This window comes from Procambarus clarkii, chromosome 15 (genome assembly GCF_040958095.1).
Source record: "Procambarus clarkii isolate CNS0578487 chromosome 15, FALCON_Pclarkii_2.0, whole genome shotgun sequence".
NCBI lineage: Eukaryota > Metazoa > Arthropoda > Malacostraca > Decapoda > Cambaridae > Procambarus > Procambarus clarkii.
In genome coordinates, this window is record NC_091164.1 from 4,498,895 (window position 1) to 4,522,499 (window position 23,605).

General features: G+C 38.2%; 1 protein-coding gene across 33 annotated transcripts in view; it reads left to right on the forward strand.

Annotated features, from left to right (window-relative positions):
• Nucleotides 1–11,817, forward strand: part of syd (JNK-interacting protein syd) — a 122,779-nt gene extending 110,962 nt beyond the window's left edge. For all 33 annotated transcript variants that reach the window (XR_011228535.1, XR_011228541.1, XR_011228537.1 and 30 more), the window contains one exon: nucleotides 7,992–11,817. Coding sequence is in view for 3 of the 33 variants with exons in the window: in XM_069324906.1 (XP_069181007.1) it covers nucleotides 7,992–8,095 (104 nt within the window). In the remaining 30 variants the exon portion in view is untranslated. The remainder of the gene's footprint in view (nucleotides 1–7,991) is intronic.
• Nucleotides 11,818–23,605: the final 11,788 nt, after the last annotated feature.

Consider the following 23,605-nt stretch of genomic DNA (forward strand, 5'->3'; position numbering starts at 1 on the left):
ATCTATTCTTTTTTCAGGCTAATTTTGTGCAATAGAAATGAATGCAGTGAATGCATGGCTGAAGATTCAGTGCCTTCATATACAGTATGTGTATTGTAAAACACACATTGGGGAATTGTATATAAATTACCTTCATAGCACCTCTCAATTTTGCGCTTGACCTCAGTGTTTTGCTGCTAGATTAGTAATACTATTGGTTGATTATCATAGTAAGATGAAGACAACTTTTACCCTACAATTGCATCCCAAGTTTGTAATTTTTTTGTATTATGTATATAGTGTACATTGTTTCTGTAAAATGTCCAATTACTTATTTCGGTTTAGGTATAGTAACTTCCTTGATACATTCAATTTTGTATTTTGTACCCATATTACAAACCAGTTGACCTCGGTTATTCATTGAAAACTACTATGAAAAACGGGAGACATCTCCCGTCACGCAAGGTGCAGTTGCGCCTCCACAGATCTCCAGTATCAGCTCTTGATACTGGTAATGGCTCAAAAGGGCCACCACTTACGGGCTATTCATGCCCGTGCCACCTCTTGGGTGACTTAATCTTTATCAATCAATCTACTATGAAAAATTGTAACATGGCTTGTTCTTTACCTCCAGAATATGTTTTTTAAAGATTGTAATACATTTTATTTCTTCTATATTTGCATTTGTCCTTATATCTGTGCATTTTAATTTTCAGTTCTCTTGCTAATGATTTGCTATGGTAACCTTGAATCTCTCCATACATATTTATTTCATTATGTAAGTAAGTTATTCCTGCTTCTTGTACAGTGTGAGGACTCCTAGGCCAGAATGTGGGATGCTTCCACTAAACAATTGCCCTACAGAATGCTTGACAATTATTCAGCATGCATTATTTGCATGTAAGTGCATAGGTCATATGCATTTAGGCACATAAAACTAGGGCTCATTAGATCCATAAACAGAATAAAATGTCAAGATTGGTGAGCCCTTCCAGGGATTGGAAGCCTGTACCACTGAGTTTGATACAGACACCGTGTACTCATTTATTTGTGTTTTCGGGGGTTGAGCTCTGGCTCTTTGGTCACTAGTGAGTGCTTCACTCATTGGTGACAAAAAAATGTTGATTGGTGATTTAAATGTTACACCCCTCATTACACACTCTTGGGTCACTATGTAAAACTATGACTATTGGTTTGAAAGGCCTGCAAGTAAAAATTCATCATTATTCCGCATCCCACTTACCCCGCAGAAACATCATTCCGGGGGGAACAAAAAGCATGCATTCATTTACAATATCATATTTGCACCATAAAGCTTCATGGGTATACAAGTGCATATAAACCAGTACAGTTGCATCTCGCCGCAGCCGACCATAAACAGGTCTGAGTGAAGTAGTTTGTGAGGGAAGGAATGACAGATATTTTTCTTTCATAGCAATTCACATGTAGCAGTCTACATCTAGTCTATGAAAGAGCCAAAAAACTGGTATGCTTATTTTGTTAGTGTTGTGGCATTAGTTTCTCATGCTACAGTGTATGGAAGATATGAAAAGTTGTGCGTCATACTGAATGTCATCAAGTAAATTTTTCTTTTTGTTTTTCCTCCACCCTTTCCAGGCAAGTGCCTTCCCTCAACACAAAAGTGAGAAATAAGGTAATGGTGACAATGCCTCAGATGATTGAAGCACTATCTCATAAATGTTTTCAGGATATACAAACTGGCTGGGTTTGACGGCCAGGGTGCCAACACTCTTGAGTAAGCTCTCTTTTGTTCTTTTTAATTACACATGTTTCACATTTCAGGTTCCCATATAGAGTATTGTGATAACTAGTTGTGTAATTACCTAAGTAGTTACAGGATGAGAGCTATGCTTATGGTGTCCCAATGAACAAATCCTCGTCACGGCCCTTGTGGATTTGTTCATTTGATGCATCACGTTAGTGTGATCTCTGTGTGTAATGTGTTATGGTGTCCCGTTTTCCCAGTACTCTGTCACATGATGATTTGAAACCACTGAAGGTTTTAACATCAACCACCTTCTCGCTTAACTTATTCTAAACATACACAACCTGTATATTTTTTCGGCGCCTTTGTTTCTTTAGCTTACGTCTGTGACCTCTTGCTCTTGAAGTTGCAGGTTTCAGAAATTTCTCATTGTCTGCCTTGGGGATTCCTGTTACTAGTTTGTATATAGTGTGCATATTGTCTCTCTTTTTTCCTCCTGTCTTCTAGCTTTAGTATGTTTAATGTCACCAGCTTCTCATAACTCATGTTTTTTAACTCTAGTTCTGGGTGCCATTTAGAAGCATGTCTTTGCACCCACTCTAATTTGTGCTTTTTGAGATACGAGTACCACACCAATGCTGCATATGCCAATTTAGGTCTCACATAGTGTGAACAGTTTCTTTAATATTTCTTCATTCCATGTATTTAAAAGCAGTTCTGAAATTAGCTAGTGTAGTGCAGGCTCCTCTCGCAGTGTCCTTTATGTAGTCCTCTTTTGACAGCTTACTCTCCACAGCCATTCCTAGATCTCTTTTTGTTCCAGAGGCTTCAATATTTTTTCATATAATTTGTAGGCCTGTTCTTCCCTATTCTGCATTCCATTACATTTATTTTTGTTGAATTCCATCTGCTGTGTGTTGCTCCACTCACTCATATTATCTACCTCCTTTTGGAGGGCGATACAGTCATTCCGCTGTCAAAAGCTTTTTTTTAAGTCCAGGTATATGCAATCAGCTCTACTTTCCTTTCTTGCAAAAATATATGTGGCTCTATCACAAAAAAACTAAGTTGATTTGTTGCACAAAACCTGTCTATTTGAAATCCAAACTGTCTGTTATGTCAGTTTGGATTTGTAATTTCTTTGTACAGTAATTTGTAATTTCTTTTACATTTAAATTTTCTCACTAATACAGTTACACCTCTACATTGTCTTTCTGGAGGAGCCATATGATGACTTCCTGTAGCTAGCCACACTGAGATAACTCCACAGATTTGAGTCACATCAGCCCTAGATGTCCTTAATAGCCTACTAGAGACAAGAACCAGAACCTGGCCCCCTTACAGAGGCACAGGGAACAGTGTATGCGTAAGATCATTTTCACTGAAGAAACACAAAAAAGGAAAAAAGCAAAACTGACAACTGCAAGGTTTGCAGAGAAAAAGAAGCAAAGAATCAAATGACTTTACAAACAATCCACTTAGTAGTTAGGTAGATACCCTCCCCCCTTCCCCTAAGTTATAGCTGGTCAATACCAGATAGCAGCACCGTCAGGAGCTGCTGACTTGCACTATGAACAGTCTTCGATCCTTTACCTGATGCCCAGCAATTTGGATTGCTCCTCGAGTTGCCAGCCTTTCAGGTCCTAAGTATATTCTAGGTAAGTATTAGCCATCCTTTTGACTCTATCCTGTGGGGACCCATTTGCTTGTTTGTCATTTTAATATGTAGTATCTGTTTCACGTATGTGCATTTACAAGCTGCACTACCTGTGTGGACATTGGAAACCGTTTGCCTTGACAGGAATGTCTCGAGGGTAGTCCTTATCTAGGGGTTCATTTGGCTTTATCCCTGCCCTGACTGGGCAACTTCATTGGTAGGTTTGGGAGCTCATCCCATAGAGGCTGGCCTACTGTGTAGGGTGCTTCACCTAGAGTTATGCAAAGTTCCTTGACTCCTCTGCAAGGATCTGAGGTTAGGGGCATTTGTGGGTTTATTGATTATGGGGTGCACTAGGGTTCATGTGCTTATTAAGAGGGCAAACTGCTGACACCCTTCATAGCCATGTTTATCCTCAAAGCTGCAGTTGGTGTCAGCTCTTCTGACTAGCATCTCCAGTACATGAGTGTCCTGCTTGATCCTTTTCTTTAGGCCCCTGGAAAGCATGTGGGTCTGTGTGGTTGCTGATTATTGAGTGACCCTCTGAGCTTGCACTCACTGCTTGCGAGTTTGAAGAATATCCATCAGTTTTGCTACAAACTGATGGTTATTTGTACTTCTCCCTCTGCTGCCCGTTGGGTGGGTATTACCTTCTATCCCGAGGGGCATGACATTTGGGTTTGCAAGCCTCTGTTTTAGCTAAAGTCTCCATCTTTTGGCTTGTTTATTTTGTAGCGATGAGGCTTCTCAGTCTGTGACGGCTTTGGGTTCATGTGCCCATTTTTGTGTTTGCAACTTGGTGCTCAAATGGATGCCCCAGAGTAAGCCCTCTTTGTTTTGAGTTTTGTAATTAAAGCAGGTGGCGTTTCTTCTGGTGCTGTGTTCACCGCTCTTTAACTTTACACTGTTCATCTGGCCTCCCTTTGCTCCAGGCTCCAGGACATTTGACAGTTTTGGAGTCTGGGCTGCATTTATTTGTAGGTCTAACTCTTCTCTCGGGCTGAGACAGATACTCGAGCTGGCCAAATCACACACACACACGTTCAAGCAAGCAGTTAGCTAGTTTGACCTTGCACCAAACATATAAACAAAACCTTAAATAATTGCATAGTCCGACTTTGATGTGGACCTGTATGACATTCACTCATATTATAGTGACATACAAAATACTTTGTCACTTATTACAAAAATATACATTTAAACTTAAACATTAGTGACATATTATATTTCTTAATGACAATAATTATAGGATTTATTTATTAAGTTAGGACATAGTGTATATTAATAATATGCTGTATACACTGGGTCCTAACAGTGACTCTTGCAATTGTCTATTTTGCCTCTCTTTCTGTGTATGTGTCTTTGGTGAGGTGTGTTCTGAAGAACCCCCTGCTCCCTGTGCCTCGGTGAGAAGGCCAGGGTCTGGCTCTGGTCTCTGGTAGGCTATTGAGGACATCTAGGGCTGATGTGACTCGTGTGCCCAATACCATGCTACCAGAATGATGCATTTTACTACAGTTGATGTTGGGTTTTCATTATTAGTCACGCTTCCACCTCTACTGCTGATCTTTGTATAGTTATGTTAGTTGGGACTCCATTTAGGTACTCCACTCCATCACTTAGATAATGAAAATACCTGGAGCACCAGCACTGTGTGTCTCTATGTGTCCATGTCTGTGTAAGTTCCTCATGTGAGGCACCATAGGAAGTAAACTCTTGAAAATTTACCACAAATAGAGCATTGAGTTCAATGAAATGCCCCATTTTGGAGGCTCCCCACCCCCATCCTTCCTCCTCTTCCTCAGTGACTTACCTTTTGTTGCCCTGTTACCCTGCGTAACCATGTTTTTTTGGGGGGTGTTAGTTCAGTCTTGTTTGTTATGGTGGCCTTGCTGTACCCCCTAGTTGGCTAGCACTGCCATCTGGTGGTGAGTGTGTAGAGCATCGAAATGGTATTTGGGGCTTTTTTTTTTTTAGGTAAGTGTTTGTACTAGACATTTCTCAGGGTTTTTTATGTTTTTCTCATCCATTCCTGGCCTTTTTTGTTGGTATTTCTTTTGTGTGTAAAAAAGTTTTATGACTTTCTCATATTTTTGAATGGGGCAGAATTCTGGAACCTACTTGGGAAGGTCATGAAATAATCACAAATTCCTGGTATCCTGATTTTGACCCTATGGTACCAGCGCCCCCAAAATTATTTTTTATGTATTTTATTTGCCGTAAGAAGAACCTGGAAAATTTTTTGATAAATGGCCATAAAAGGACTATTATTCAGGAATACTAATTATTTGCAAATCCAAATTGGGCTTGTGAGTTTCACTGTATATAGAGTTTCTGATCATACTTTGCTGCTTTGTGTTGGAATGCCCATGTTACTTGCATCCCTCTCCCTCCATCAGATTTTAATAATTTTCCTAAGTTGGCACAACTTTAGAAAAAGAAGTTGGTCATGGGAAAATCATTGAGCATAAACAAAATAAAATTCCTTGCTTTTAATTTTACGTTTGACTTACTTTCGTTCACAAGGAGTCATGCTCTGCTTTTGAAAAAATAACAATCAGAGGTTGATTCTGATTCGGCATCATGTGTGAAAATGATGCTGAAGGAGAAATTGCATTTGTCATTAATATCTATTGCATTATTTATGCGATAGATATGCATCGTGTAACAGTTTGAACTTTTGATTTCGATCAGTAAACTGGAAAAATGTATAAATGCTATATTTAATTTATGCTTAGAATAAGTTTTGGAGCTGCCACTGTATTATGAAGAACAAGACTTAAAATTTGAGCAATCTACAGTAGCCAGTGACACTGAAGATGACCCACCAATCTCTGCCCCTTATGTATCACCACCACCTACTGCCTCTTCCTTTACCAATTAACCCTCTTCACTCTCCAAAAAAACATATTCAGACACTCAAGAGAGCTCCATCATTCAAGGTAAATAAAGAACACATTTTTGGGTATATTCCCAAAATAATTTGTGTTATGCAGACGACGAGTCACAATCACGTGGCTAAAGATACGGTATCCAAATCACTCGCCAGAAAATGAAGAAACAATTTGATAATGGTCCAGGACACCCCAAAACGTTGTCATTTCTTCATTTTCTGTTGTGTGGTTTGGATATGATTTGTGTTATGTTGATACGTATTTGGTGGTCCTGGATTGCATCCCCTCATTTACAGCTTTGTTCCTGTGAAAAAAATGTTTCCGAGTTATAAACACCTTTTTTTGAAGCACATTTTATTTGTAAAATGAGCACACTGTATAACTTACTTTTTGTCATCACAGTAGAGTTTAGTGCTGGGTACAAGTCGCATTGGTACAGTATCACCTGCAATGAACTGGCTGATGAAACAATGAAACAACAAAATCTACCATTTGAATTGGTCCCTCTACTCTTTAAGCCTATTCTTTTCATTGATTACTGCCCATCTTCACCCCCCCCCCCCCCATGTTTAATTTGCTTCTATTGGTTGAGTTGTTCTCTGCCGAGCTCTGGGGGAGCTTGGATGTTTTGATTTCAGTCCTGGATGCTGCAACAGTGTTACCTGCAGTGTGGGCCTTAGAAGCTATGCCTGAGTTACTCACTTCCCTCCTCTGGGAAGGAGGGAAGTATATATTATATATATATTATATATATAATATATATATATATATATATATATATATATATATATATATATATATATATATATATATATATATTTATATTTATATTTATATTTATATTTATATATATATGTCGTACCTAGTAGCCAGAACGCACTTCTCAGCCTACTATGCAAGGCCCGATTTGCCTAATAAGCCAAGTTTTCATGAATTAATTGTATTTCGACTACCTAACCTACCTAACCTAACCTAACATTTTCGGCTACCTAACCTAACCTAACCTATAAAGATAGGTTAGGTTAGGTTAGGTAGGGTTGGTTAGGTTCGGTCATATATCTACGTTAATTTTAACTCCAATAAAAAAAAATTGACCTCATACATAATGAAATGGGTAGCTTTATCATTTCATAAGAAAAAAATTAGAGAAAATATATTAATTCAGGAAAACTTGGCTTATTAGGCAAATCGGGCCTTGCATAGTAGGCCGAGAAGTGAGTTCTGGCTACTAGGTACGACATATATATATATATATATATATATATATATATATATATATATATATATATATATATATATATATATATATATATATATATATATATATATATATATATATATATATATATATATATATATATATATATATATATATATATATATATATATATATATTATCTATATATATTATATATCTATATATATAAAGAAAGAGAAGTATTGTATTTTACTGTAGTACAGGGTAGCAAACCCATTAGGTATTCAATATTGTATTTTTTAAATGTACAGTATTATTAGTTTTCACTTTGAGATTTATTGATTCAAGTTATTGTACTGTACAGTGAATGTGTGTGTTAAACAAATGAATAACTGAGGTCTGGCTTTGTCTACAACAGGTAAAGAAGGATTCTTTGACCAGATGTACGTACAAACTTAATTTAATGTAGCTTTAATTAAATTTTACTGTTTTAATAATTTATTGTTGCTAAATTAAATAATTTCATTTAAATTTCAGGTGAGGGGGAGGAGGATGGAGCCCCTGAGCCGTCTGCAGAGTCACTGAGTCGCGGTGATCGCTCTCACCTCATCGTCTGGTCTGTGGCGCGGCCTCCTCTCTGAGGACGAGTCGTGCCTTGGAGGAGTGGACGTCATCACATTAAGGGATTCCTCATTTCTCAGAGCAAATGTTCTTTCTTGCTGCTTAGTATTAGTATGGGCTAATATCCAGTGAGAACATTTTTTAGAATTCTAGCCTCAGAGCAGTGAAAAAGATATTGTGCTTTTGGGATCTCTCATATGATCAGACAAGTCACCACATCACCATTTTCTCAGGTTTTGGCAGATGCTGAACAACCAGCTGTATAATGTGCACTAACTAAATATGGAAACAAAATCTAAATCTGAAATAATATATGTATATGTATATATAAAATATACTGTATATATATGAATATATTATGTACTGTATATTATGTATATTATATAATATATTCAAATTAAAATTGTGTATACTGTAATATGATATATATTACAGTATACACATAATTTTAATATATATATATATATATATATATATATATATATATATATATATATATATATATATATATATATATATATATATATATATATATATATTACTGGTATATCTTATAAATATGTTATACTGTATATATAAATATTATATAAGTCATAAAAAAATAAGGCTGAATTTTATGACAGGCTCCTTTCTGAGCAGCAGACTCGGTTGCTCGGTGAGACAAGATGCATCAGAGTACGGTGTACAAGATCATGAACAGTCTGGCAGGCTGACACAATGTTAACGGGCCTCACCATTTGTGGCTGTCTGATAGAATCAGAAGGATCTTACCTTACGGAGCAGCTGAGCAGGTTATTTCAGAGAATACCAGTACTAAGAATAGCAGATTTGTGATATACATGATTAACAATAGGAACAGTCAGCAGTGAGACAACTGTGCACATTATAGCTGGTATAACTTCATCCATCTGGCAACCTGCACTTCATCATTATTTACGTGATCACTGCACAAGAAGAGACCCAGCGTGGAGCTGTAAGTGTCATGTGTCAAGGCAGCAAACTGTCTAGCTATTATTTTGCTATTAGTCATTTGTTTGATAAATCCTGCAGAAAAATGCAAGCTTAACCCATACATCCTCATTTAATTTTGACTGCATTAAATTTGTTATTTAATATAAATGGGGATACTTCTTATAAACACAATAGGTCTAGTCTTTCAGTCTGCTTCAGGACAAGGGAGCACAGAGGTATGTTACGTTCGTGGAACTGAACAATTATATCGAATATAAAATTTGAGGTTTCATTTATAAGGAGGAAACTGTTATAACTTTCAGGTGTTTGTGTTAAAAATAAATTTAATTGAAATGTGTTGTGGACAGCTGCTAATAAAGAGGGATGAAAAGTTAAAATTGCTTATCTTATATAGCTTGCTTCATATTCAACTTAAAACTTTTGAAATAATTAAAAGAAATTCTTCAACTACTTCATAAAATGTAATACTACATGTCAACACTGAAGATTCAGTTAAGCTAAAGCATGAAACTCAAATATCGTGTTTTTTATTTTAATGTAAATTTTATCATAGATCTTGCATCTAAAAATTTAGATTTCTCATCAAATTTATGATTTCAACAAAACAAATCCACTTCTAATTTTAACCGGTCGGCAGCAATCTTCTCACGAATTATGCTGACACTAAAGAGCCGCATTGTTTGTTTTTGTTTGTATTTTAGTCAAACAAGTTATATACTTAAAGGTGATTTTGGTAACAGTCAAGTGGTTTTAAACAGTTTAATGGAAGTGATATCTTAAGATAAAAAATGCAATAATAAATTGCGATAGTCAATGTATAAAACGAATTGATAATGTTGCAACGCCGGTACTGTATAGTAATTTCCATTGTTGAGGACAGGGAGCTTGTACTTCGGTTTATGGAGGCTCCCTTAGGCCAAAAACTGACCCTTCCCAGGATGCAACCCATAACAGCTGCCTCATTCCCAGGTACTGTACCCATTTTACTGCTAGGTGAACAGGAGCATCAGGTGAAAGGAGACTTGCCAACCACTTCTGTCCTGCCTGGGAATTGATGCTGGCTGCCGCGGTTGCGAGTCGATAACGTGTTTCCCATTGCAGCTTTTGGATAACAGTTAGGTTTTACTTTTGTGTTTTACTGGCCATCCAGACAATGGTAATATTATTTCTATATTACACATCAGAGAACAATTGTCATATACAGTAGTCATAAGAAGTTTTTTTTTTTCAAAATATCTAATGATAGTGATCGTTTGAATGATACAAAGAAACGCTTAGATTATTCAGTCCTAAAAAAATGTAAAACATTGTAGGGTGCTGTATGATGCGTGTTATTGAAAATGAGAAGAATAATTTTTTTTTAATTTTTCACATCTTGGCAAGAAGCATAAATACCCAGCATAATTAACCCTCTGTTTTAAACCTTGAGTTTTCTTTTATTTGAGAAAAATTTGTTTTACCTAAAATTAGTTAATTGTGTATGAACTTGCAGCTTCATCCTGAAGTATGAAGCAGGCTATAGAAAGTACTTACAAATAACCCTGTGCTTGGCTCCACTAAGACTTCCTCCCTCTGTGTGATGCAAATGGTTGACAACACCAGACATTTTGATGCTACTGTAGATAATGTCACGCCTTTTCTGTGATGGACGTACAAGAGAATGGTACTTCACCCGAGGCTTGCATGAGGTTTATAAATGAAAAGGGGATCAGGGAATTTGATTACCGTACCTATTATTAAGATTGAAGGGCAGCTGCATATTGCCCAAGTGTTATGAAGAGTTCAAAATTGTAAAGATGAAGGTAGCCTTCTCTGGACAAAGGACAACCTCATCCAAGTTTTATGTCAAGGTAAACTTTGTATACATTTTTTAGCATGGGCACTAAGGGAAGTATATTTCTCTTGCATTTTACATTAGTGTCAAGCTGCTGTTGGGGTTGTCGCAAACATTGGACGTCGCAGCTTTAACTCCCAGATGCTGAAGCTGTGCAATCTTAGGCTTCATATTTTTAGTAAACTCATTTCCTTAATGTTTATTTATAAACTAAAATGGCTCTTGAAGGAGCAAGTTCAAGATAGTGTTCTTCAGAAGAAGCTGTTGTGTGATATTTGAGAGCCATTTTAGAAGTTTTTTCATGATTCCCTTTTCCCATTCATAATTTATCAAACTGGAGTCTCTCCAAATATGATATTTTTGTCATATTGAAATAAGACTTTCAGTTGAATGTTCCTCTACCTTGTCAAGTAATTTGTTATACATATTTTTTATATTAAACTACTCAAAGAATCTTCTACCATCAAAAAAAAATACTATAAATAAATATATATATATATCAGTACCAAAGCTTTATTGTTTTAATAATTTTGTTATGTATAGGACTGTAAAAAATTACTGGTGGAGAGAGTTTAGAGTTCCATATTGGAACTTTTGACTGTTTTATAAGAACTTACTTTGTGTTCACAACAGAAATTTCTGAAGATATCCCAATATCTTTCTTTGGCAAATGAAACACCTAGGCACAAGTCATATACAAAATTGTTTGCTAAGCAGACAAGACATTGTAGTTGCAATATAACATTTTTACAGTTTTATCTGGAGCTCTTTGTATACCAGGCCACCGTTTATAGCTTGTATACTGAGAGAGACTGTTGTATAGTATCTTGTATGGTTGTAATTTATTTGATGTATGTATTATTGATATATAGTATCACTGATTCATGTCAACCTGTCTCGTGAATACAGCTTGATCCGCAGTAAACTACAATAACCTTTGTTATTTTATTCCTCAATCCTTTGTAGAGAAACATATCATTTAAAGTCGCACATTCTTCCTCCCAGGGGTATGCCATGCTCTTGTTTCATGTATGGGCCAATAGGCCTTCTGTAGTTACCTTCATTATTATGTTCTATCAGTAACATAAATCTTTAAGAAAGGAGAAAAACAATATGCATTACACCAGATACTTCTATGACAACCATCCACTAAAAGATATTAAGAAAATAATGACACAGGCCAGTAAAACTTTTGGAGAAAACATAATTTGAAAATGAAATGCCGATTCAGGGACAATTTGTTTTAAGAAAAATAATAAAATTCCACAAGTGATCAAAGTTGAACAGGAAAGAGGAGGGGTGAGCCAGGACTTACTCAACTTGGAAAGCCTTTGAATACCATTCACTGCCAAAGGGTAAAATACTGTTACAATTAGAGCCATAAATAAAATAATCAAGATGGGGTGAACTGTGGGTTTCCAATCCTGAACAAAATATTTATTCTTTATTTGAACTAGTTTCTGAAGTAATGTTCCTACTCTTGAAAAGTTTTGAGAATTCCTTCATTATCCAATCTATGTCTTTGGTAATTCATAAACTATGAAGGATAACAAATGTCCACTAATTGGAGGAGAAATTAAATAATAGTCATATTCAGTATATGAATATATCTCCTGTTTAGGTAGTATTTATAGTAACTATGAGGACCATTGTACATATGTTGACGTAAAGGGTAATTAGAAAAGTAGAAATCGCTACTGCATAATATGGACAAGCGCGAAAGGTTTTTGTACTCGTTTTGCAAAGAAAACTTAACCTAATCTTCATATACCTAATACACACTATCTGATGCCTAATATAGTACACATGAGTAATATGGGTAACATTGAATGAAAAAATAAATAGAAATCATGATTAGTAGGAATTAAAAATGTCAAATATGAAAAATTTATTTAACTAAATTTAGATTTTCTAGAAAGGTAGTATTCATACCCTTTCTCTAGAAAGGGTATGAGTATACTGTAGTTCTAAATATATCGTCGAAAAATAAAACAAAACTGGATAAGTTTATTCAGAAAAGACCTTTATAAGTACTGTACTGAATTGGTTTGGGAATGTTTGTGAATTTATGGAGCAAATTACAGCTAGCATATTAGAAAGCATAGGTTAAAACATGTATATGAGAGAGTGTTAGGGAGCTCCCATGCATAGGCCAATAAGCCTTACGCAGTTCCTTCTCTTATGTTATAGGTATAACCATTGCAAGTGGTCAATATTTATTCTCAAGTCCTAGTAAAGACTCGTACTGAAACAGTTGTTATCATTATAGCCACCCAAGTCTGCATTTTTCAAGAAACTTGTATGCAGTTTTATAATTAATGTATTGTATTCTATTTGTAGTACCTTGTACATTACTACCTTTTGTACAGTTGGAATAAAAGACCTATTGGTTATACAGGTGGTCCTGCACTACAAACCCCTTGTGTTGTCTGAGCACACACATTCCTTCCCACCTTGGTCAGTAATCTTGTCTCTTGGCACTCAACAAGCTCACAAAGTCGGCCTGTCTACTGTTTCCTCTGTTTCTCAAAATCCATTGCCCTTTTCAAATAAATTATTTACATCGCCTTCTAACTGTGTATTTTGTACAGTTCTTATTATATAATGTACGTGTGCATCTTCCCAGTCTTTGTCTTCTCTATTTGAGAAGACAAATTATTCTGTATTGTTTGAGTTTTTTTTATAAATTATTGAAAAACCTCTAAGGGCTTCACCCTAGAACCATATTTAACATTCTCAGACGCAACCTCATCTCTCTGTATCTTCCTTACACCTTGGTCTGTATTGTCACTCACACTGATGTGTTCTATCATGTTACTTGTTGTTGGCATTATACCAGCTCTAGTTTAAACAAAATCCTGTCTGTCCAGTCCATATTGTTCATTAATCTCCGTGTCGTACTAATGATCCTCGTATGATCACCTCAGCCTGTTGACCTTCACCCTTCACCACCTCTTAAGCTGCTGGGTCAGCAGTGTTACCTCGGGCTGATGCTCTTTATTGCTGACTTGGATGGAAATGTCCAATGCTTTATATTTCAAAATGTGTCATATTACAGACTCGAGCTGTGTGGTTGAACACAGTTGATGTCCATCCAAAGGATGTCCGGGACCAAAGAGCCAAAGCTCAACCCCCGCAAGCACAAATAGGTGAGTACTTGTATTGGTAAGAGTTCTTACTAGGAGAAAGGTAATACGAGGCACATGGTATTATAAATGACCTGTTAAACTGGAGCGGGACATTTTATCGCACAAGAAACCTAGGGTCAGCATAGATAAAGTCAGAATGGGGAACAATTACCCCTGGAGTGCTCTAGTACTCTGTCCTTGTATATTTATATTGTGATAAATATAATAAATGACTTAAATGATAATAAATAATAATAAAAATGAAAATAAATGATAAATGACTTAAAATACAGGAGTAAACAGTAATAATATATTGGCCAAAAACACTAAAACAGGCATTAAGACCAATATGTAGAACATCTCAAGAAGGAGACCTAAAAAAAGACCAAAAAAATTAACGGAAAATTGGTAGTTGCAATTCATTGTTGACAAATGTTGGGTTCTGACTCTAGGAAAAGAAAACAGGCACCTCATATCGGCTATATAACATGAAAGGGATCTGAGAATCCTCGCGATTAATTTGGATCTAAAAATAAGAAGACAATGCATAAATGCTCGAAATAATATCTCTGGAAGCCTTAGTAATACAAACTCTCATGTTATCTTTCATCTTTATCTTTGGTGTGTAGATAATACTAAATAATAATAATAATAAGTAATGGCAATGTCTTCTCGCAGACGTAATAACATAGGATACAAACCCACATATGTATTTGTGAATTTTACAAAATTCACGTATTTATGTAGTTATGAATTTTTACAAAATTTTATGCAGCAGATTTTGTGAGTGGAGGAGTGTGTAGTGAGTAGCTCCAGGCACTCGTATACCCCCTTCAACTCTAGCTAAGTCAGCTATTTAAAGCAAAATTCCCACAACATGCAAGATACTGAGGGGAATAGATAGACAAGGACAGTCTCTTTAATTTGGAGACAATAGATACAAGAGAACACAGACAGAAAAATAATGAGTTGAATAAACATAAGGACATAATTGTAATAATTCAGTTTGTCGGGGACAGGAAGCCTATGTATATACGATATAGTTCATAGGCTTGTATCGAGGTCTTCCCTCAAGCTCGAACTATTGACCCTTCCCAGAGGGTTTAGGATGCAATCCCACAACAGTTACCTAACTCCCAACGACCAGTTACCTATTTATTACTAGGTGAACAGATATATTAGGTTCCATTCACCCGGGCTCTAAGGGACTCGAACCATCAACCCAACGAAGCTCTATCGACCGAGCTATATTCAGTAGTCTTAATAAGGAAATAGTCTTAGTCTATTAAGACTAACTCCCTCTAATAGTCTTAGAGGGATTAATTATTTACCTAATCTAATTCACATAATCCCTCTAATAGTCTTAGAGGGATTAGGTGAAAGGAAACATGCCCAACTTTTTCTGTCCCTCCCGAGAATCAAACCCGGGATCCCAGATTGTGAGTCGAGAATAAAGCCAACTGTACCATGTTCGAGTGGTCATATATTAAGTGGAATACACTGAACAAAAATAAGAAGTCGTGGTAGCCACCTCCATCCACAAATTCTAAGCCAGACACGACAAAAGTAATCATAAACAAAAACGCAACGCAAGAAGGCGCTAATGGGCGGCACCTTAAGAGAGCGACGCGTTCTCTCGAATGGTGTATCGCATATTGATGTATAAATGCCCCCAACGGCTAAAATATGATGTATTATAAATCACAGCGGCTCTCTAAATTAACGGACTGCCACGTTTTCTATTCCTGGGCTCATCGGTTAGGTTAGATTTGGTTCGGGCAATTTAGTAGGACATTTTTGTGACGTGGCAATTTGAGAGGCCAGGCTGGGTGTGTAGGCCCAGTTACATCAACGCCCTATATAGCGCTATCAAAGTTCATCATTCAAGATTAAATTTCTAAATTATTGAAATTATTACCATTACAGCAAACGAATTCTGAAAGTGTATATAATAATTCTGAATAGTGTATATATAACAATTATGAAGTGTATATATATATATATATATATAATAATTCTGAAAGTGTATATACAATAATTCTGAATAGTGTATATATAATAATTCTGAATAGGGTATATATAATAATTCTAAATTATGTATATATAATAAGTATTATCGCGCACACTGAAAATTGTTGTGAGGCGTTGTTCATGTTTCTCACTAATGATCGTCGCTGAGGCAGAGTACTACAGAGTGCAGAGGAATAAAGGCAGTTGTCTGTGGAGGTACGAAGCATTATGGGAACACGTGGAAGTTGGAGAAAATCTGGAACACTTTATGCGGGAAACACCGACCAAGCAATTCAGGTGCCAACTGCTCTCCATTTAAACTATTTTGCCACAAAATATACGAAAATTGAAAGAATAAAAATCTGTTTAAAAAATAAAAAAGACAGTCATGACATCACCTAACGTCACTATAATAAAGTAATGTAAATGTAGTGGATAATTTATTAATAAATAGGGGAGATAAATGAAAAAGAAGTATGTAGCAGCTGAGCTCGGCGTGTCCCGGCAGTGCGGGACGACGTGTTGGGTCAGACGTGGACACTCCGTGACGCGGGTCAGGTCAGTGCTCACGGCGCTCCTACACTTTACCTTGTGTACTCGTATTTTATACGAGTACTTTACTCATACTCATTAAGTACGAGTGTGATATACACTACAAACACATAAATGTTGTATTTATGGAGCGGAAGTTAAATGCAGCATCGATATTTAGTTATGTTTACTCAAGCGTAATTCTTAGGTTATATAACCATTTTATTTAAGTAATATTATATACTGCACCTAAATATATATTTTTCGTCTTGGTGATTCAAACACGCTATGGCGATAAGTTTATTAATCAATTTAATTATTAATGACTAATTATACATTATATAAATTTGAAGGTTATAAACATGGTGAAAGTTTGACCCTGAGTAAAATAACTAAATAACATTAACGTTGTAAGTTAACAAAGCACTGTACTTGTTGAATTAAAATGACATGAAGTTTAACATGGTGAGAGTAACCTTGTATGTTAAACTTGGTAAGTATACCAAGGTTAATTGGTATAAAGGAGGTTAATTTAATAATGTGTAACTTTTTGAGAGTATAAGTGTAACAATTGTGTCTTACACAGGTGAAAGTGCTACCTTGGGTACAATAAGGTGATACAGTAACATTGTATAAGATTATCATTGTATTGCCGGGTGGAGGGTGTCCGGTGACGCCCGGATTACCCATACATATATATGGTACAAAGATGATTATCATAAGTTGTTGAGTTCCTCCATCTCCTCAGATGGCGGGCAGGAACCCTGAATGCAAGTGTGCATATCCCCTCTGTATCGCCACGCTGAGGCGCTGGAAAAGGAAGCTGTAGGGTTTCTTCTTGTTTCAATTATCCTAGAACCCAGTTCCTTAAAAAAACTGGTGGCACTCTTACTCCAGGCGCTGAGTGTCTCAGAAGCAATGGTGACAAAATTGTAGTGGTGATCCAGTTCGCAGTACTTACGGGATTTGGCTGATTCCCTTGTGAGTGGCAGCGCCACCTGGTTGTGCAACACTGAAGTCAATGTAGGTGTTAGCCAGGGTTGATACGCACGTGTAGTCCTACACCAACTGCTTGCCATTCTTCCAGGGGTTTACTAGCTGTGATACCATCTGGGCGACCAATAAGAGCAGCAGAGTTACGAGGCATTAGGTAACGGGGCTCTCTTTCAGCTGGGGATCCAGCTGTGGTGAGGCTCCTCTTGATGTCGTTAACTTCACTGTTCCTTGAGTGCCATCCCTAGTAGGCCATTGTGGCCGTACCTGTCTGCCTCCACCTCGCCACACATACATCTATATTTGATGTGGATTGGGGCATCAAGGCGGAGGGCCACAGCAATTCAGAGGGCGTGTGGTGTGAGACGTGTGCCAGTTGCCAACATTGGGGTTGCTAACAAGATATCCCCTGCATGTGGGGCTGCTACTGCTGTGAGGAGAGCAATGTCATGTTGTGTTGTTGCAGCACCCAGGCACTCTGCAGCAACTTGGTCTACAATGGGGCCATCCCAGCTGGAGTGCTTGTGGGCTTTTGAGGATGGTGGTTGAGGTGATGGGCCTGCTCGAGAGGCCCACTCGGTGACACAGCTTATAAAATTGGGATCATGCACGCCTGCCAACTGATTTAAGTAGGCAGGTTGAATTTCCTTCGCAATTTTGTCGGATGCCGAAGAGGACAGGAAGGATGGTACAGCGATTTGCGTTGCTGTTCGAACTCCGAGTCCCCCAAGTCTTATGGGAATAGAGGCTTGTTTCCACTGTAGGTCATCAAGAGAGAGGTTGAGGTTTTTTTCAAACATTGATTTCAGTAACGGGTCATACTCACTTAGTTTTTGGCTTCTGTAGGATGGTGAACACCTCAGAAAGTACGTTAACCTGGGGAGGGACATATCTGGTGATGAGGTAAAGTGCGTCATTAGCATCAATATCCTCAATCCTCCCATCCATCCTCTTAAGGTCGGCGATTTTCTTATCAAGGACCTCATCTTGACTTTCAACCCCAGGGGGGCTCCTAGGAGTGTGCTGTCTTCAGGTTTAGTTATATGGATAGTTGGCAGCACACCCTCTGTTCTCTCTACGATGCCCTGGTTGGAACATATTATTTCACACTTAGAACAGTTTAGGATGAGGCCTAAAATTGCACCTTGCTCCTGGATTTTTCTGATGTCCTTCAGGAGGGAGTCTTGGGAACCAGCTAGGGTACCATCATCCAAGAACCAGATGTTAAGCTCGCTGGACAGGACCTCTGTGACTTGTTTGATGACTAAGCAGAAAAGGACAGGAGCAAGGGGGTCACCCAGTTGGACGCCTTCTCGCGAGTCAATTTCATATTAGCCAAAAGGTTGCTTTAGATCCATACTGTAGCATGAATGTGCAAAAAGGTAGAGGGAAGGGAAATGACGATAAACTGCACGGAGGACAGCATCCCTCCACACCAAATTGAAGGCATTTTTTAAATCCAACTTGATCAGGGCCTTTTCGTCTGTGATGTTAGTGACGAAAGCTCGAGCTGCGTGAGTTGCCGTCTGGCACCCTTGTGGAATCCCGAACCCGAGCTGTTTTGGCTTTAGCATATTGGCCGCTGCCTTGCAAACTGTTCTCGCAGCAGTCTTTGCGACGAGACGCCGCATGGTATGTTGCCAGCTAGACGTGTTGGTGAATCTGGTTAATTTCACCAAGGAGGCCCTGTGCAATGTCAAAGGATTGAGCATTTGTTTGATGCAGTTAGGTTTTAATCCTGTGAACGCATCTGCTGATTATATATATATATATATATATATATATATATATATATATATATATATATATATATATATATATATATATATATATAATATATATATACATATATATAATATACTAATTTTAATTATTTGCAGTATTTTTATATTAATATAAACTATATAATTTTGAAAACAACAAGATCTTAGGAGGACCAGCTTCATAATTACATGACATTGCAATTGTCAGTAATTGACGCCAATTCTAGCTTTCTGCTCGTGACCAGCTGTCGGGGGGGGGGGTTAGGGTAACCAGGGGTCACTCCAGGGCAACTCAGTAATTTCGCCAGAGCCAGCGGGGCTGACCTCTTTACTGTGGATTTAAAGCTAAACCTGTACTGGTAAATTAAAAAAAAAAAGTAGTTTTTAACACCGCAAAAATGAGAATTGAAATATGGCATTTTTAATTAATATTTTTGCTTATAGTCTTTTTAACACACGACTAATAAATTTTGGCTTAGGACATCCTGTCACATCCAAGGAATGTGCATAATTAATTAACGATATGCTTACATGAGGCCCTTATTAAATAGGCACCTTTGTGTAACAAACCTGCCACCTGCACCGTCATGTTTTGCATGTTTGTAAATACAAATTGATAATTATTGTTATCATATCGTAGCAAACTAAGTCACAAACACAAATCACGATGATAGTTTTGTTTTCCCAGAAAGATAAAATATTTGTTTTATAAATTCTAAAACAAAAATATTTAGAATAGGCTGTTGATGTATAAGGAAATGTATCTACACTCCTTAAAGAATAAAGAAGGCAGCTAAATCTGCATGTGATAAGCCCGAAGTTGAGTTAGATATGGGCATTCCAATCTCGGTTGTACAAGCCGCAATATTTCAGGAAATTAGGGAAGACTGAAGAGCAGTCACTGACACACACAGGCCAGAAAGCACGAGTATAAAGAGCTATGGCATGTTTAGAACCGAGAATTATATATATGGGTAGTATTAAACGTCCTCTAGACAGTGTGACATTGTAATTGCCAGCATTAGGCTGGGATATCGATATCTATGGCAGGTGGCTGCAGGTAATGACCCCCCAATGGTGAACATTCTAATTGTAAACTATGTGAACAAGAGCTGGGACATACTCTCCAACACTATATCTGTGATTGTCCTGTTATAAGTGACTTCAGACCTAATGGTATGAGGTACTTTGAGCTCTGTAATTACTTCATACACTCAGGAGTATTGGAAGATATTCTTGTGCTGTAGCCAGAGGAGGCCTAGTGGAGCCTAGTGGAGGCTAATACTTCAGGAGGCCTCACATTTCATGTTCTCTCCTGATTTTTAGTCCGAGTTAATCTGTTTTTGTATCGAGGCTGGTATTTGCTCCCCTGATTCCATGTATGACTGTGAGATGTGAGATTCCCATCTCACAGGATGGGAATATTCCCATCCTGTGAGATGGGAATATTAGATGAACTTACAGCTAGTTTTTTTTTTATCTACGCTGTGTAATCTTTGGTATAGATAAGGGTGGCAGCATATTGCCGTGTATACCTAAGCTTGTTAATACAAAAAGAGTATTTCCCGCGTTTCCCGGCACTGCATTTTATGCGTGAGGTGCGTCTGGCGTTCCTCCGCCAAGCGCAAGATAACAGGGAAGCCCGTGACCTGGGCCAGATTCACGAAGCAGTTACGCAAGTACTTACGAACCTGAACATCTTTCCTCAATTTTTGACGGCTTTAGTTACATATATTAAACAGCTTACAATCATTAAAATTTATAAATCAACTGTTATTGTTATAAAGAGCCTCCTGGTGCTTCGGAGCTCATTACTTGTTTAATAATTGTAAACAAAACCGCCAAAGATTGAGAAAAGATGTTCAGGTTCGTAAGTGCTTGTGTAACTGCTTCGTGAATCTGGCCCCTGGTTACCAGAGGCTCACCATAGCCCGTGCTTCTTGCCCCACTCCTGTGCCAGGTAAGTTACGGGCTCACCATAGCCCGTGCTACTTGGAACTTGTTCCGAGTAGCTGAATCTATAACAACCTGGTTACAACTCTTCTGAGAATCCCACATAGCCCCGCTCCTGTGCCAGGTTAAGTCCACTACGGGATCACCATAGCCCGTGCTATTTGGAACTTTTTGTTCCAAGTAGCGAATCTTAAACAACAACAACAACCTGGTTATAGTATACACCGGTTAACTGCATGACCTCAGCCACCTCTGTCGTCAAGTGGGCAATAACCGAAACAAATTTTTTTTATATAATTCTTAGCAGTTGGTCACCCAAACACCAGAGACGGACGAACCTCTCCTCCTCGAAGGTTGTAGTGGCTCTGGGCAGGTGACGGGTGGCTAGTCAACCAAGTGCCGGTGCTGGGAGGAGCAGGACGCCAAGAGAGAACTGGGGAGTAAGCTGGAAGGCTGCCTCGTAGCTTCCACTGTCTACAAGATGGCTGCTTCGTAGCTTTCATTGACTACAATATGGAGGCCTCGTAGCTTCCACTGTCTACAAGATGGCTGCTTCGTAGCTTTCATTGACTACAATATGGAGGCCTCGTAGCTTCCACTGTCTACAAGATGGCTGCTTCGTAGCTTTCATTGACTACAATATGGAGGCCTCGTAGCTTCCACTGTCTACAAGATGGCTGCTTCGTAGCTTTCATTGACTACAATATGGAGGCCTCGTAGCTTCCACTGTCTACAAGATGGCTGCTTCGTAGCTTTCATTGACTACAATATGGAGGCCTCGTAGCTTCCTTTAGTATTTCATTGCTTCCCTTGCTATCCTTACTACATAGTCACAAGCGAAGTCGCTCTGTGACCTCTTGAACCCACTTACTGACCCCTAAGGGGCTTCTAATCAGGTTTAAATTACTTGATAAGCACTTTCTGCGCTGCGTCATGGCTCACTATCTTGGTTCACTTGAGGTCCCGCTTGAGGCCTCGCCTCCTGCGTTCAGCTCGCCCTCGCCTCAAGGAATGAGAATGTTAATCTCGCCGCGTTATCTATCACCTGTGTGCTTCCCGATAACAGTCTAGAGGTGAGAGTAAATCCCAGACCAGCCCGCCTGTTATACTCGGTGACCTGTCTCCACCTCCCAGTCGATACAGTAGCCCCATCCCCTAGTCACGTTGGTTCGACGTTGAATCAACGTTGCTTTTGGCAACCCGTCCTAGACTCAAGTCCATTACATCCAGCGGTCGACCCCACAGACGCATTCATAATTTTTTACATGCTGTTCATTCAAAACAGGAATGTTCTTAAATATAAATTATTATGATAGCACATTGTACATATATAGGCATAGGTTAGGTGTTTAGGTTCTGTTGGCGATTATTTGTATTTGTAGTACGTGTGTGAAGCATTTACAGCGTTGTGGTTCGACAACCCGTCCTCGACTCAAGTCCATTACATTCAGCGGTCAACCCCACAGACGCATTCATAAATTTTAACATGCTGTTCATTCAAAACGGGAATTTTCTCAAGTATAAATTAATATTATAATATATTAACATATTGTGCATATATAGGCATAGGTTAGGTTAGGTGTTTAGGTTCTGTTGGCGATTATTTGTATTTGTAGTACGTGGGTGAAGCATTTATAGCGTTGTGGTTCGAACAAAATTCGTCAGTGAAGCACTTGTTCCGGATATGTTCGAACGTCAGCAGTTGTGAGTCGTGTGTAAACGGCTTTTCATTCATAAACAGGGGGTTTGGCGGGTGCATGGAATCACTTTTGGATCTTTGTTTGGAGGACGGGCTGGGTTCGAACAAAATTCGTCAGTGAAGCACTTGTTCCGGAAGTGTTCGAATGAAATCAGTTGAGTCGTGTGTAAACCGTTTTTCATTCATAAACAGGGGGTTTGGCGGGTGCATGGAATGGACTTTGGGTCTTTGGAGGACGGGCTGGCTCTTGGATATCGTGGCGACGGGGCTCAGTCCCTCACACCTCGAGTAGTCTAAACCTTCATAATAGGAAAAGATACTTTCGTATTATTAAATACGAAAATATTTAACCTTCCTTCGTGGTCTGACATTGTCACATTACTCATCACGTGTTAATTTCTTCGTGATTTACACGTATATATAAAATACCAGAAGCTGCGACATAAGACCATCAACGAGCCTTTTCATGCCAAAATTGCAACGTTTTAAATCCTAATCGTGGCTTCTGAGTCCACTTAAAGTTTCAGTACGACAAATTTAACCTCCTTAAACCTTTATTATGCGTCTTTCATGCCACCATTGAAAACCTGGGAACGCACGAGAAGCGCTCCACACACTCCCACCGGCTATTCATAAGATTCGCTCGT